This window comes from Hippocampus zosterae, chromosome 12 (genome assembly GCF_025434085.1).
Source record: "Hippocampus zosterae strain Florida chromosome 12, ASM2543408v3, whole genome shotgun sequence".
Taxonomy (NCBI): Eukaryota; Metazoa; Chordata; class Actinopteri; order Syngnathiformes; family Syngnathidae; genus Hippocampus; species Hippocampus zosterae.
In genome coordinates this window covers 10,118,429-10,133,446 of record NC_067462.1, presented here as the reverse complement: position 1 = coordinate 10,133,446, position 15,018 = coordinate 10,118,429, and the positions used below count along the sequence as shown (strand labels likewise).

Genomic DNA, 15,018 nt, shown 5'->3' with positions numbered 1-15,018 from the left:
AGCAGAAACGAGCATGACATAATTCTTGATCCGGTCATGATCTCTTTTTGTTTTGTTGATATTTCATTTTGTTTAATGTCCCCTTGGGTCGACCAATCAGCTACCTCCAGCCACACGTCTTGTCCAGGTGCGGCTGGTTGTCTCGTCAATTTGCTGAGCGTATTATTGGTGATGTATTTTGTCACGTAATCCTTACGTCTCCTGTCGATGTGAATTGAGTTCTCGTGTTTTCTTTGGTATTTCGACCCTTGTTTTTTTATTTTATTTTATTGGGGGGTGGGGGGGGGGGGATAAATACTATGTATACTCCTGCCTTGCTTGCTTCCCTCCATTTTAGTCCTCCGCCACATTAACTAGTTCGTCTTAGAGCTCATAAGGGCATGTTGACAAAAGCATGAGACAAACATGTGAATAGTACTCGCGGGAACCACTTTAAGATGTGGGGGAGGGGGGAAGCACATCTTCAAATTTGTTCCAACTCGTTTAGACCCTCTGCTTCTCACAGAGGTGAAAAAGTCACAGCGGCCACACGAAGAGCGCTTGAAAGCCACAAGTGACACGGCTGCCATCCGCACGCCCAAGATGCATTCTTAACATCTAATAAAGGGAAAACGTCAACGCAGACCGCAGGATAAATGGAGGCTTCGGCAATCAGCTCGAGGTGACAAGCGGAAATGCATCCTTTGAGTCGGTGTCCTTCCCGGACGCGTACCATTTATCTTGACTGTCAAAGCAAAGAGGACGTGATAATGAAAGGTGTACACCCCAGTGAGCATGTCTCACTCGAGCACCACAATAACAGGCGCTCGCTGGCCACAGGGGGGCTGCTTGGAAGGGCATGTCAGATATATATATGTATATATATATATATTTTTTTTTTTATTTATGGTGCCTGAGTTTTGGGTAAATGCCAGTCGGAGTAAATATTAAACAATTTCTGCTGTATATTGTACAGCGCTGTGTAAAAATGGAGAGAAACCTATATATTTGGTAACGTAATTAAGGAGGTTTGTTGGCCTCATTAAACTGAGTGATATAAAAGAGCACAATGGATACTTCAGTGGAACTTTTGTGTTCAAGCTCAAGAAATGATCCAATATCACTAATATTCACACACACACCGGCCCCCCAAAATGAGATTTTGCATAAAATCGTAGATGTTATGCTGTTAGAAACGCAAGTTGATCAATTAATTGCATGCCAAGCGAGCTGGTTGCCTGGGCATTATTGATTAAAATTAGTGATTAATGCGCATCTACCTTGACATTATGCGGTTTGCAATATGGCTGAGTTGAGTAAAAATCAAATTTCCAAAATGTTTTTATCTTAATTGATATTTCGCAACCATGGGTGTCGATCTGGAAAAGGGAATGGGAAGACTTTCGATGAAAGTTCATTATGATTATGAAAATACAATATGCATGATTAAACTGACTTGCTAAATAGCTTGTGGGGTATACAATCATCTATTTTATTTGTATTTCGTGTCACTAACAACTTATCACACATCATAGTTGGCAGAACGGTGTATGGTTCATGACAAAATCATGTACGTTGCACATCCAGTGGGGAGGGGGGGGGGTCATACAAGGCAAAACATGTTGAGACTTATTAGTAAACTGTTGCACGTGCAAATGGTTGATCACTTAAAATAATACCTCAGCGTTTCATGACTGTGCTACATTTTCATGATGGCTCAGTGATCGTGATGACATCCAATGATTTTATTGACCAACAAGCTAGATTGACGTGCAGCAGTATTGTGGACAGGGGCTTCCCTCTGCTGGACAACCACGTAACTGCAACTGCAAAATCAGTCAAACTGCATTCGCCGTCATTTGAAAAGTGGCCTGACGCCGATACTTCTTATCATAACAATTCTATGGTACTACTTTCGTGCCTTAATGTTGTAATTCGCTTCAACTGCATACAATTAGCATTGAATATACCCATTATAGCCATAAGTGGATTATATTCTTCTACTTTGTGAAATTGATTTTCCTTTTTACTTCAGAGCTGCAAACCTAATTTCACGGCCCTGTATTTATATCGTAAATCTATTATAGTTACAGAAGTATTTTATGTATAGTGGTAGTTCTGCCTACAAGGAGTTTGTACTGGATTTGGGAGTGACCAAGGAAATCCCCAGTGAATTTTCTTCCTCAGTGATCATATAGAAATGCAAAACTCAACTACAAAATAATCATTATTTTTGTATTATACGTACGGCAGTATATTGTTTCAAATCAATTTTCTGCTGTTTCAGACAATTTAGTCTTTATCTTCTCTAACGTTAACATGTTTTCATCTGGGTGAAAACCCAGTGAGAACATGCCAACTCCACACAAAAAGGCCTGAGCTGAGATTTTAACCCACACACCCAGAATTGTAAGGTAGACTTGCAAACAGAACCTCGATTTTATGCCAGGTAATACCTATACATATACAAATACACATTTTTGGTATAAGTCTTCCTCTCCAATATCTTGCAAAATAGGGACAACCCCTACAGAAATAGGTTGGTTGAACATTCTCTTCACTTGACATGAATTCTAAGAGGAGTGATGCTCACCATTTTTACACTATGAACCCATGCATGTTGTTTTAGACCAGTGGTCACCAACATGGTGCCCGCGGGCACCAGGTAGCCCGTGAAGACCACTTGAGTAGCCCGCCAGTGCCTGGACATTGTGATTTGCTAGTAGAAATTATGATTCAAAAATGCAAACATTGGCAGTACTGTGAGACATTTCGAAACACGATCAAAGTCTGACAATTTAAATCATCAAGTATTAAAAATAACACATCCTCATATTATTGAAGGTATTTTGGACAAATATGTTATTTCAGACGTGTATCAATTTGGTAGCCCTTCACACAATCGGTACACATGAAGTTGCTCTCACCCTCAAAAATGTTGGTGACACCTGTTTTAGACGCAGACATCTCAATGAAGTCTTAAATCTTTTTTATTGTCACATTTTCAAACATTAACAGACATGCACAGGGGGCACCACAATATGTATTCTCTTAATGGCCATTACTCGTGTAGTCTTCACTTACCAGTACGTGTTGGAGAGATGAGATAAAAATACAAGCACATAACATTAAATGCTAGGGGGAAAAAACATGAATAACGGGCAGCGGAAATGAATATTGCACTTCGATGGAAACCTATCAATTGTATTTGTACACACGAGTACGCCACAAAAAAGGACAAAATCCGACTTCAACGGACAGTTAGGACGGCAGAAAAAATCGTTGGCATCGCCCTACCCACACTTGAGGACTTGCACACTGCAAGAATCAAGACAAGGGCACGGAAAATCCTCCTGGATCCCCCGCACCCTGCCCACCACCTTTTTCAGCCACTCCCCTCAGGCAGACGCTACAGATCTATGCGTACCAAATCCAGTAGACACTTAAACAGCTTCTTCCCTCTAGCCATTAACTCCTTAAACAGTCACTGACGTAGTCACTCTTCTTGCACCACAAAATGGTATTACAAAACTACTGGTATACTCTAAAATGGTTCAATGATTTTGTTGTTTACGATGATACTAGTGCAGCGTGTTATACCGGAGACAAATTCCTTGTGTGTTCTACATACTTGGCCAATAAAGATGATTCTGATTATATAACAAAGAAGTACATAAGGCGCTTGCGGTTCCAGACGGTCACACAAATCAGACAGACGACACACCGTGGACTGTTCCTTCGTAGATACACCCCCAGTGTCGTCAACAGGCCGGGACAAGTGCAATACCGTGCACATCCAGAGCATTGCCACCTCTCCCAACCTGTTCAGACCAGGATCAAATCTGCCGTGATTGGTGTTGGCTCCATGGTCAGTTTTGCATGGATTTGCACAGCACCGCATAGAATAGCTGAAAGCAATCCAGCAAAACTAACCAGAAAGTCACGTCCACGCAGAGGCATCCCCTCACTTTTCTTTCTTGTTGGAATATCACCGAGAAGTACTTTAAGTGCTGACACTGCAGTAGATTGTCATGACACTACCTGCACTATAAGCACTTTAATACCGCTGAGACTGGCAGCTCCTCGATTGGCGGGTGCAAAACAAAATACTTTTTTTTTTTAAAGAAAAAGTACATGTTGGTTGTAAAAACACAGGACGCCGTCAGCTTTGCATAGATTTGCACAACTCTGTTCTTCTTGCAGCGCAACCACGCAAAGCTAACAGAGCACCGCCGCTGGTGTGTTTGCACAAATATGGGAGGGCAACACGGAGCAGTGCAGGCTGCTTATGCCAGAAGGGGCACTTAGGGCAGTAGGTGCACGTTGACTTAACTATCTGCACTAGATGCACCTTAGCACACGCACCGGAGGGTGTGTCGCTTTGGAAGTCACCTCACCCAATGGTTTGACATTCTGAGGCAAAATACGCAGGTCAACGCCACATGGAGTGACATCACGCTGCCCGCAAAGGCCATCTTTGATCGAAGGGGATTCCCTCTGTAGAAAAACATCAGTCTTGGGGGGGGGGGGGAAGCTTTCTTTCTACATGCCACAGTAGTGCAGAAAGTGCCTCCACTGCAGTAGATCTTATAAGACTACCTGCACTGTAAGCACTTTGACACTAAAGTGGCCTGAAAAGATTCTGGTTTATGGTCCAGGTGCATTCCGCCACCTGAAAGCAGAAATCAACAGCACGTCACCATTTCGTTTGTTTCCGGTCAACTCAAGATTTGATCTACGAACCCGAAATTGTGACAGCTAACGAAAACTAACAAAACATCAAACTAAAAAGTAAAATTCTCGAATGAAAAACAATAACATGAAAATACATCTACATCTTACGTTTGTAAAAATAAAAGTAGATTTTTTGTGAAAATGTCCTTTGTTTTCGTGTTTGTCGATGAATATCATCCGTGCGCTTTTGGAGTTAATTTTTATTGTACTTAATATCATTATGATAAGTCTGCAAGGAAGATTCAGGGTTGAACAGTCCTTTGAGAATTGTAGTTTATTCCATTACCTAATACTTAATGATTTTGAACTCAACAAATACTCCATGTGAGAGAGTATACAAACCTATAAATACTGAAAGTAATAAAAACTAAAATAAAGCACTTCTGAGAAAAAAAGCCTCTCTAAAAGCTGTACGACTTTGAGAAAGCCGACACATTCTAAAGAAAGTACAAACTTAAGTTTACCACAACCTTATGTGCCAATAAGATTGAAAACGGTGTCACTGTTGGCTATTTCAATATTTAAATGCATTACTTAACATAAACCGAACATTTAAATACAGCCCCCCCCAAAAAAAATGAAAAAAAAGGGAAAGCACATTCATTTATTTTCAGATAGAAATTTGTCAACTGATTGCACACCATTACTTCGCTAAAAATACTCGCCAATTTCACCGAGAGATTAAAAGGAGCATGCTGAATTTCATGTTTGAATATAACTGGCCGATATTTTAGGCCAATCGGTTCCACACAAATGTTACATCACCCCAGAGGCAATACATGCGCATGTTTAAAAATTACACAATGTCATGGAACCGATTTACTTTTCTGCTGCTTGGCGCTTTATATGATTACATTTTGTGGTATGGACAAAATATTGCAACAAATAAAAGCCTCACTTAACATGCCATTCCGGGCAGCTCGGCAATGTTTTTTATGTTGATAAAATAGGTTGTGTGGAAAGTATGGAATGGGGCATGTCACTTCCCTTGATTACATAACCTCTGAAAGTTCTTAACCCCCATTTCACCGTCAGTGTGGTCTTGCACTAACTAATGCTGTGCCATTGTTTGGATGGATGTACTGTAGCGGTTTCTTTCGATAGCAGCTGAACAGTAGCTCAACAGTACCTCTGCTAGTCGGAGCGAAGATGCACACTTTCATTTTGCTTTAAGACAGATTAGTTTACAATCAATGCCACAAAATCAACAAATTTATAAGCAATCATTTGATTAATAAATTGTGCTAACTACAAGAAGTGTGCTGCTGCGGTTTAAGCGGGGCAATTTAATTGCACACATAAAACTAAAATATATTTTCCATGACCACAAAGACAGCAAACTTGTGCAAAATTTGAGCGATTCCAAACTAACCCAAGTGTATACTTTGAAGCACATCGTGTACTTGGAAACTAGTTTTGAATAACCAGCTTGGAAAATAACATCACGCAAGAGTAGAGCATGTGACATCCTTCGTTCCTTCCTTTCCCAAGTCACTTTTGAGTCTTGCAAGCTTATTTCTATGCTTCCTTTGTCGAAACATACTTTGGTCTTCTTTCCTTCCTCCTCAGACCTGTTTTTTTTTAACATCTTTTCCCTCACGATCCCCAGCGCTCCTTCCCTCAGACCAATTTTACTCTTACATCGTTCGTTGCTTTACTTCAGAAAATATACTTTGCTAATCATGTACGGGGAAACCACCACAGCAGTAATAGTTACAAATTTGTATTAATGTAGAAACAACCAAGAAATTAAAAACAAAAGAAATGCGATGTTGAGCGGGAATTGTACACAATTTAAATGTAATTCAAGCATGAGAAATGGATATTTAAAACCTACTTTTCTGCCTACATTCCCCCATACCCGTTTTCTTTAAATTACACCCTCGTCACAGAAACTTGCTTTTCCACCTTCCTTCTGCCAGACTTTTTTTCCCTCCTTTGCCTTGCTAACCCACTTCGTACTCATTTTTTTTTGCATCTCACCTTCAGTTTCTTAAAACTCCCTTAATATTTGTCAGGGTTATAATTGTTTGTGATTTTTCATTTTGATGTGACTATCTTTTGAATCTTAATTTTTGTCAACGGTTTTTGGAGAGGGGAGATTTAATTCGTTTTTATTTTACAACTGCTTCCTTTTAGTATAGTTTATATTTGTTTTATTATTCGTTTTACACATACATCATATACACATGCATACATACATACACACACATATGGAAATATTACCTTCTTTCTTTTGTACGACCTTACAGGAATAACGAAATATATTGAGCACATGTATCAAAATTGACAACGATGAAAACAAAGGACATTTTCACAATAAGTTATCTTAAGCAGAATCGTTTTTATTTAAACAAAAAATGTTTTTATTTCAGTTTTAGTTACTTCGTTTATGATAATCTCGACATTGTTTTTCTTGATACATTATTTGTCGTTCCTGGTACCTGTTACATGGTTATTTCATTTCAAATCATAAAGGGACGAAAGCATAGCAGTGGCCCTTCCATTTAATTTAAACGAAGGCAGTATTTGAGTGTTTTAATACAATGCTCAGAATTTGAACCATGTCGAGTGGCTTACGGAAAATTGCGTCCGGGTTAGTCAGACGGATTTTCGACCATTTGGAAACTCAATCGAATCCAAGAAATAAGATGAATGAGAACACAAGCGGGTGGGAGAACAACACTTTGCACCCTTCCCCCCACGCACTAACATGGCGCCCACACGAGTACGCATTGGGAGCAACATGCATCCACCAACTGGGTGCAGTCAACAAGAACAAATGGAAGACTGCACTTCACTAAAACCCGGCGCGCCTCCAACCACTACGTTGTGTTTGCATGGAAAATTGTAATCGACCCCCCGCGTACACACACGTTGCGGCTCCCTCCACTCCGCACTTACAAGCTCACCAAAACACAGACGCGCAGGCATGTGTTAAGACAAAAACGTCGTTATTTGAAACACAAATATGCCAGTTTTTGGTGCTTACATGGGCCATTATGTGGGGAGGTGAGGTTTTACAAGAAAAGCGATGGTTCAAAAGATGTGCAAAATTAGCTAGTTTGCTAGCTAGACCCCCCAACCCCCCATATAGTTCGAATTACAGCAGCTAACTTGATGGGAAACACGCAACAATTACAGTCAAGAGTGTATGTCAGTGTTGCGATGAGTGGCGTAAAGGGTGTACCCAAGCGTTGTTTAAACAGGTGTTTACTCAAACGGTGAAGTCATTCAACGCTGTTTTCGCGTTTGTCGATTAGCATTAGCCGCTAGCTGGCTAACAACGTAGCTCGCGCGCGGCCTGCTTCAACCCCCCCATGTGCTGCCGCTTTGTTCCGGAGCCACTTTTTATGTATCAGGCAGATAAACTCGCTTCAATTTTAAGCGTTACTCGCCCAACACGTTGCTTACTACGGCTTTAAGCGAGCCGCGAGATTCGGTAGGCTACGGGAAGGCCCCCCCCCCCTCCCCGGAGAAAGACGCATGAAACAGGCGAGGACGTCGCTAGCGAGCAGAGAAACGAAAGCAAAAAAGCAACACATGCTTTTCAAATCTCCCTCACCCATGGAGGAGAGGTAACCACGCGCTGCGCACACACTACGCTCCTTGCCCAAACGTGGAAAGTGGCCGATAAAGCAAATTTCGGTCCGTTTGAGCAAAAATAACTTGTCGTTGAGACATCAAACAGTTCACTTTGTTTGCACGAGAACAAGGCTAACAACAGGTTTCTTCACGTAATAACACGCGTGGTGTACGCACACTACTAGCTTACTTTGGGGAGGGGAGGGGGGAACAAACATCCCTTGAACACTTACCGTTTACTCACTCTCTTGTAATCAAAAAGAAAGAAACGAAAAAGTGACGAAGAAAAAAAAGTCTGAAACGCTACATAGAGAGAGGTGTCAAAGGAGCCAAGCACGACCATGTGCTCCCACAATGACGCTTGGCCGTGTGTTTGTGAATGGTAGTAAGATTGCGAAAGTGGCGCGAGTTGAACGGCTCCAGGTTTGAGCATGTGCTCAATGAAGGGCGGCACCCACTGGAGGCCACTGGAGCCCAACTCCCTCATTAGCATAAATCAACCACTTCCTCTCAGTGCCGCTTTCCACGAACACTCCACTCCAGAGAAATGCATTGATGTGCGACATAGCAAGGGCTCTGCAGTTCAAAAGTTGAAGGTTCCATCTTCGCGTGTAAAATGCAAGTGTTGAAAGTTTATACAACAGCTATGCCGATTTTCCAAACTCAACTCAAATGACCAGTTAAACAGTTCTTGAAAGATTTATTGAAAGTAAAAACACTTATAATAATAATAATAATAATAATAATAATAATAATAAATTAATTATTATTATAAATTCTATTTATAAGCGCCTTTCAAAACACTCAATGACGCTTTACAATCAAGAACAAAATAAAACCACAGAATAAAACTATAAATAAGAAGAAGTTGAAGAGTTGAATTTAAATGATTGCTTCCACATCGGAAAAACAATGTTAGATATCATAGTTTAATTAAAAATCTTCCATACAAATAACTTCTTAGAAATAAAGTAGGGAAATGTCTTTTAAAATGATACATAGTTACTATCCTGCTAAATATCATCTTCAATTCGGGATACAATCAAGAACAAAACAATAAAACCACAGAATAAAACTATAAATAATAAAAGAAGAGTTGAATTGAAATTATTGCTTCCACATTGGGGGAAAAAATAGATATCATGATTTAATTAAAACTCTTCCGTACAAATAACTTCTTCCAAAGAACATAGGGAAATGTTTTTTTTTAATTATACACAGGTACTATGCTGCTAAATATTATCTTCATTTTAGGAAGAGAAGTATTTCTCTTGATTGGTTACTTTGTGAAATGTCCCCTCAAACATCGGTTCACTTGTTCAGCAACAAAAGCGAGTTAGAAGCCAAAATAGTTGTTTTTCAGTACAACAAGCTTCCGTCAAAAAGAGTTTGTTTTTTCCGAGTTAAAATAAACTACCATTATTATTCTTTTGTTTATTGTTGCAATTTTGATGTTAGTTTCATATTGTTTTTCACACGAAACTGGTAAACGTAAGAAAACTGTGAATTATTCATCCTAAGGATACATTTTTTCAAACCATATTGGGCGTGCTGAATAAATATAGGTGAAAATTGCCTGATTAGAGAGTATTCATAAAGAAAACTATTTTTCTGGCTGTTCCTTCAATGAGACTAGTAAAGTTTCAAGGAAGTCCCGATCATGATTGCAAATATCTTTTACACTATTTGTTGTTAAATTCTGAACAGCAAATTTAATGTCATACGTCAATCTATTAATGTTAAATAAATTCAACCTTCAAGAACGTAAACGTAAAAAACATCAACAAATAATAGTTATTCCGGCTCATTTGGTGTCTTTGTCTATTCATGAATGAAAAAAAGAGTGATGTGTCATAACACCATATCAATAAGATAATTGCACACTACAAATATAAAATGAAATTCGTTTTAGTTCACTGTCTGCTAAGCACGATTTCCGAAATAATGACAAAATGATTAGGAAAAAAACAACAACCAAAGTTCATTAAACTATTGCTCATGATTTCCTCAGTTTGTAAGGTTTGATGAATGATGTGTTTGTGTCGTATCACTGATTCCTCAGAACAGTTACATGTTATTCGTTCAATTTCAGAAATAGTATGTTTCGGTATATGCAAAATACTAAATATAATTGATAAAAACGGACTTGATAAGGTTACTATGAATGTTACAATCATTTCAAAACGTCAAGTTATTAAAAAAAATTCCAACATGAACCCTCATATGCAAAAAAAAGTATTTTATTTATGATTGAAGGTTGACTGACCATGAATGTAAATGAACTGTAACGAAAAAAATGGCATACATTATTCCCATGTGTTGTACTTCTTTAATATTATTATCCGTGTTGCGTTTTATTATGTTTGGCACTGCCCAGTTGCCATAGGTCACACTATTCCGTTATGGCCACCTTTACCGGAAGTATTCACAACTTGTGAAATATTTCAAAAGAAGAACATATCGGTGAATATGTTTCCACTTAAACATCATTAGCGACGAAGGAAAACGTTGTGTTATAATTAAGCATTGTACAGATTTGTAGAAAGGTGAACTATATTCTTCGTGATTTTGCATCTCAGCTCACGATGTTCCTTGAACAGGTTGATGAGTTTTATTTTGAATGTAACAATATTTCACGATTTCCTTTTCCTTTGGTCGCAGGAGACTGCATGGAACGCTCACCTTCCCCAAACTCAACTTCATGGCTTCACGTCAATATCACGTTTACGTTTTTGTGTCGGGGAGGTAAAGGTGAGTTTAGCGTGCTCTTATGTGATTGTTATTTGTTCGAAGACACACTTGAAGAAAAGGTGGTGGGTAATTGCAGCATTACAAAGAGTACACGTTAGATACTCAGTCACTGTCATCCTCAATAATGGATGGAAAACCGAAATATATACCGTTTGCCACTGTCTGTGAGGTATGGTGGTGTCGTAGCAGGTAGCAGGTGTGTTGAATGGTTTATGCTCGGCTATTCGTAGCAGAAACGACAAAGTTTTTTTTTATTTTTGTCATGTTATAATGATAGAATGATTACAAATGTATTCATGCGTTATTATTACCATTTGTTTCACTAATTGCGTCTTGTCAGTGTAGCTCGAAAGACTCTTATAGTCTATACAAATACATTGCATTGTGATAAAACCTTTTAACAAACTGACAAACACATAAACAAAAAAAGAACACTTCCCTTTAAATCGTTACATTTGTCTTTTTCATTCAACAGATTCATGGCTGCCTGTGTGCTGTGTCGTTTGAGGCCGAGGCTACGCTACCTGTCAGGTTTGAGAAAGGGTTTTTCTCACCGTGTTATTAGCAAACTTGACATTGAGCCGGATGAGCAGGACAATAGAACGGCCGAATTGCAACATCTGGATGCCCCTCACCTTGAAGTCTACAGGGTCCATTACAGCCCATCCTCATATCATCACCCCGTGGGAAAATCTGCCCTCTCCCAAAGCCCAAGCGATATCGATGACGAAGGGCAGTGTCTCCCCATCCATGCTCCTTTGTTCTGGCAACGGAGCAATCGCTACAGCGTCAGCTCCTCACGGCATCTTTCCAGTTCCAAAAACACTTTGCTCGACTTGGCCTTCAACAGGGACTCCGAACGCAACACAGGGGTGCCGCTGCACCAACAAATACACGTGTCACCTGATGTTAAAGTTGATACTCGTGCCTTTCTTAAATGCCGGCCTGATTATTCATCGGTAACACTTGATATTTCCCAACGACCTGCCCCCATCGAATGGGAACAGGTAGTGCGATTACTCCAGAAAGCGGCTGTCCTTAAAGGCAGCATGAAACCATCTGATGTTTGTCATTTGTTTGTGGAGCTCAGCCACGCTAACTCTGACAAGATACCATTAGTGAAGACCGACCAATGCTTCGTCATGCTGCTTCGGTATTCCGTGGAGAACCTTCGCCTCTTTTCTCTACCTGAGCTCCTGCACGTGCTGAGGTCATTGGTGTGGCTGGAATTGCCACATAGCCACACAGTCCTTGAGATGTACGAGGTGGAGCTGAGTCGCCGCGCTGGCAAGATGACTTTAGACCAGTTGCTGTTGGCAGCCGATTTGTGGCGCTTAATTGGCAGGAAGGTGCCTCAATTCCTAAAACAACTTTATGACTCGATCTATTTGTATATGGGACAAATAGGGCTTCCGGAACTGGTTCAACTGTTTTACATCATGGGAGAAGGGAGACAGTGCCCCAAAGTCCTCATTCAGCCTATGGAGCAGCTACTCATGCGACACTTACAACAACTACAGCCGGAGGAGGTTGGCGCTGTCTGCTTGGGCCTCTTCAAATCCCAAACGTCCCTTTCTGAGGCAGCAGTGAATCGCCTTGTCGATAAGGCACACTCTCTTGTTGGGGATATGAGTGACTTTGCGATGGTCAATGTGCTGAAATACCTGCGTTTTAGCTACTTGTCTCACAGGGCGTGGATGGAGGCTATGACGCATGAGGTACCACGGCGAGCTCAAGGGATGGGCGTCAAGGGGCTGATGCATGTGGCGCTGGCTTGCTCGGCATTGCATTACCGGAGTGACCGCATCCTCGTCGCAATCACTGAGAGAATTCCATCGCTGGTGCCACACTGCCGGAGTAAAGACTCATGTAAGCTCTTGTGGGCCTTCGGCACCTTAGGGTTCCTCCCTGCTCGGAGCCCGAGCTTTTACCAGAGTCTCACCGAGGCTCTTCGACAGAGGAAGGCCGAATTCCTCCGCTACCCAGAACATCTGCTCACTGGTCTTCTCGGCCTGGCCTTTGTCTCGCAGTTTCCAGAGGACCTGATCGAGTTAGCCTTGAGCCCGGACTTTGTCAGCTTAGCGCTTAAGTCAACGCAATTAGAGCTGAAAAAAGACTTGTTCACCTTGGATGGAGCCGTGGCTTTGGAGTTGCCTCAGTGGACCGGTCCTCGGCTGAGCTGTGAACTGAGAGAAGAGGTGAAACAAATGTTGTGGAAGTATGCCCAATCGGACATCTGCCAGAAGCTCGAGGTCAAAGAAGCAGAGGCTGCACTTCAAGAATTGCTGGGAGGAGAGAAATTTGTCTGTAAAAGAATGATCCTGCCCCACATGCGAACAATCGACCTTGAAGTGCACCTAGACGCTACTGGTCAGCCAGTTCCCGTCATCCCAGAATCTCCAACAGCAGTTCAGGACAGTACTCCCGGATTTGCTTTAAAGCAGGATTTGAGGGGAATAAACATAGGAGTGAGTGTGACTGATGATCTCATAGCAAAGCTTACAAATGCCAAAAACCTCCCAGGTCCAACAATCGCACCTCCTGAAGTTCAAACGCTTTCTTTTGTGAATCCAGATGAAGGAGAAACATTGTTTAAGACTGGGCTAAAGCTGACAAGTACCATCGCTGAAATGATTACCACTCCTAGCAGCCACAGATCATCTGCAGCCTCGGACACCATCATTAAACTTGCCATCCAGGTCTCCAGCAGGAACCACTACTGCCACCAGTCACAGCATCTACTGGGCCTTCACGCCATGAAGAGGAGGCAACTGAGGTTGGCGGGTTACAAGGTTGTAGAGCTATGCTATCATGAGTGGATTTCCATGTTGAGGAAAAGCAGGACCGAAAAGATGGCCTACCTTCATTGCAAGCTGTACAACAGCCTGGAAGCTTGACCTCACACAGCTGCTGGAGTTGAAAAGAATAGGATGCTTTACAGAGATTTACAGATTTGTCAAGCGTGTTGATTAACGAGTATGTGCTGAGCACAGCAAAAAGCGATGTGATTTTTGTGTACGTCGTATGTCAAAATAAAATGTGACATGTCCCAAAGTTTGTTAAACAAAAAAAATCTATCTTGTCATTGTCTTTGCCCACACACTGTCATGAGTCAAATGTATTTCTTACGTGTAGAGTGCCGTGCAACAGTATTCACCCCCTTGTCTCTTTACCATTTTTGTTATATTACAACCTTGAATTTAAACAATTTCTTAATTTGAACTTTAATGGATGGATCAACACAAAATTGCATGCATTTAAAAGACAGGTTTAGAAAATTGATAATCAGTACAGTACTTTGTGGAGCCACCTCTTGGGGGAATTTAAGGATTAACGGTGTTTTTGGTCAGTACGGCACACATTAAATAAAAATAAAATATTGTAAATGTGAACATTTAATGTAATAAAGTAGTTTTGAAAAAAGGTAAGGAGTTGAATACCTTTTAGGTATGTGATAAGGAAGTAGTTATTGCACTTACATGTATTTGATAAGCAAGATTAGTTTTACACTATTAAATTATTTGCAGAACAAATGCCAGAAAAACAGCTGAAAAAAATGTATATATTTTGTCCTTGAAATATTTGCTGCTTTGAGGATGTCTGCCACTAGAGGGCGCTATATGACAAAATAGTACACGTGCGAAACCCAATATGTTGGAGTACAAGAGATCCACCATAACTAATTTTTTTTTTTTTTTTTGCATTTCAGTGTATTGATTTTGATGTCTTTAGATGTGATTTTCTACGCTGCTAACTGCAACCACAATAAATGTGACACACATTAATACCTCTACAGTTAGGTCCAAACCAAAAGGATTCATTCCCTTTTCTGTTTGCCAGTCAGTGATTTTTTTTGGGGGGTGGCTTATTGCTATGTTCTAGCTGTAAACGACACAAGGAAGAGGTAGAAGACGGTAGATAAAATACATTAATTAAAGAAATTGCTAGTTTATTATTTACATTTTGTAA

General features: G+C 40.6%; 1 protein-coding gene across 1 annotated transcript; it reads left to right on the top strand.

The window, feature by feature from the left end:
- Window positions 1-8,170: 8,170 nt before the first annotated feature.
- LOC127611794 (FAST kinase domain-containing protein 5, mitochondrial) lies at window positions 8,171-14,222 on the top strand. The gene is made up of 3 exons (XM_052082556.1): window positions 8,171-8,291; window positions 10,960-11,049; window positions 11,525-14,222. Exon 3 carries the CDS (start codon window positions 11,529-11,531, stop codon window positions 13,944-13,946), a length of 2,418 nt encoding a protein of 805 aa, XP_051938516.1. The 5' UTR covers window positions 8,171-8,291; window positions 10,960-11,049; window positions 11,525-11,528; the 3' UTR covers window positions 13,947-14,222.
- The last annotated feature ends 796 nt before the right edge of the window (window positions 14,223-15,018 follow it).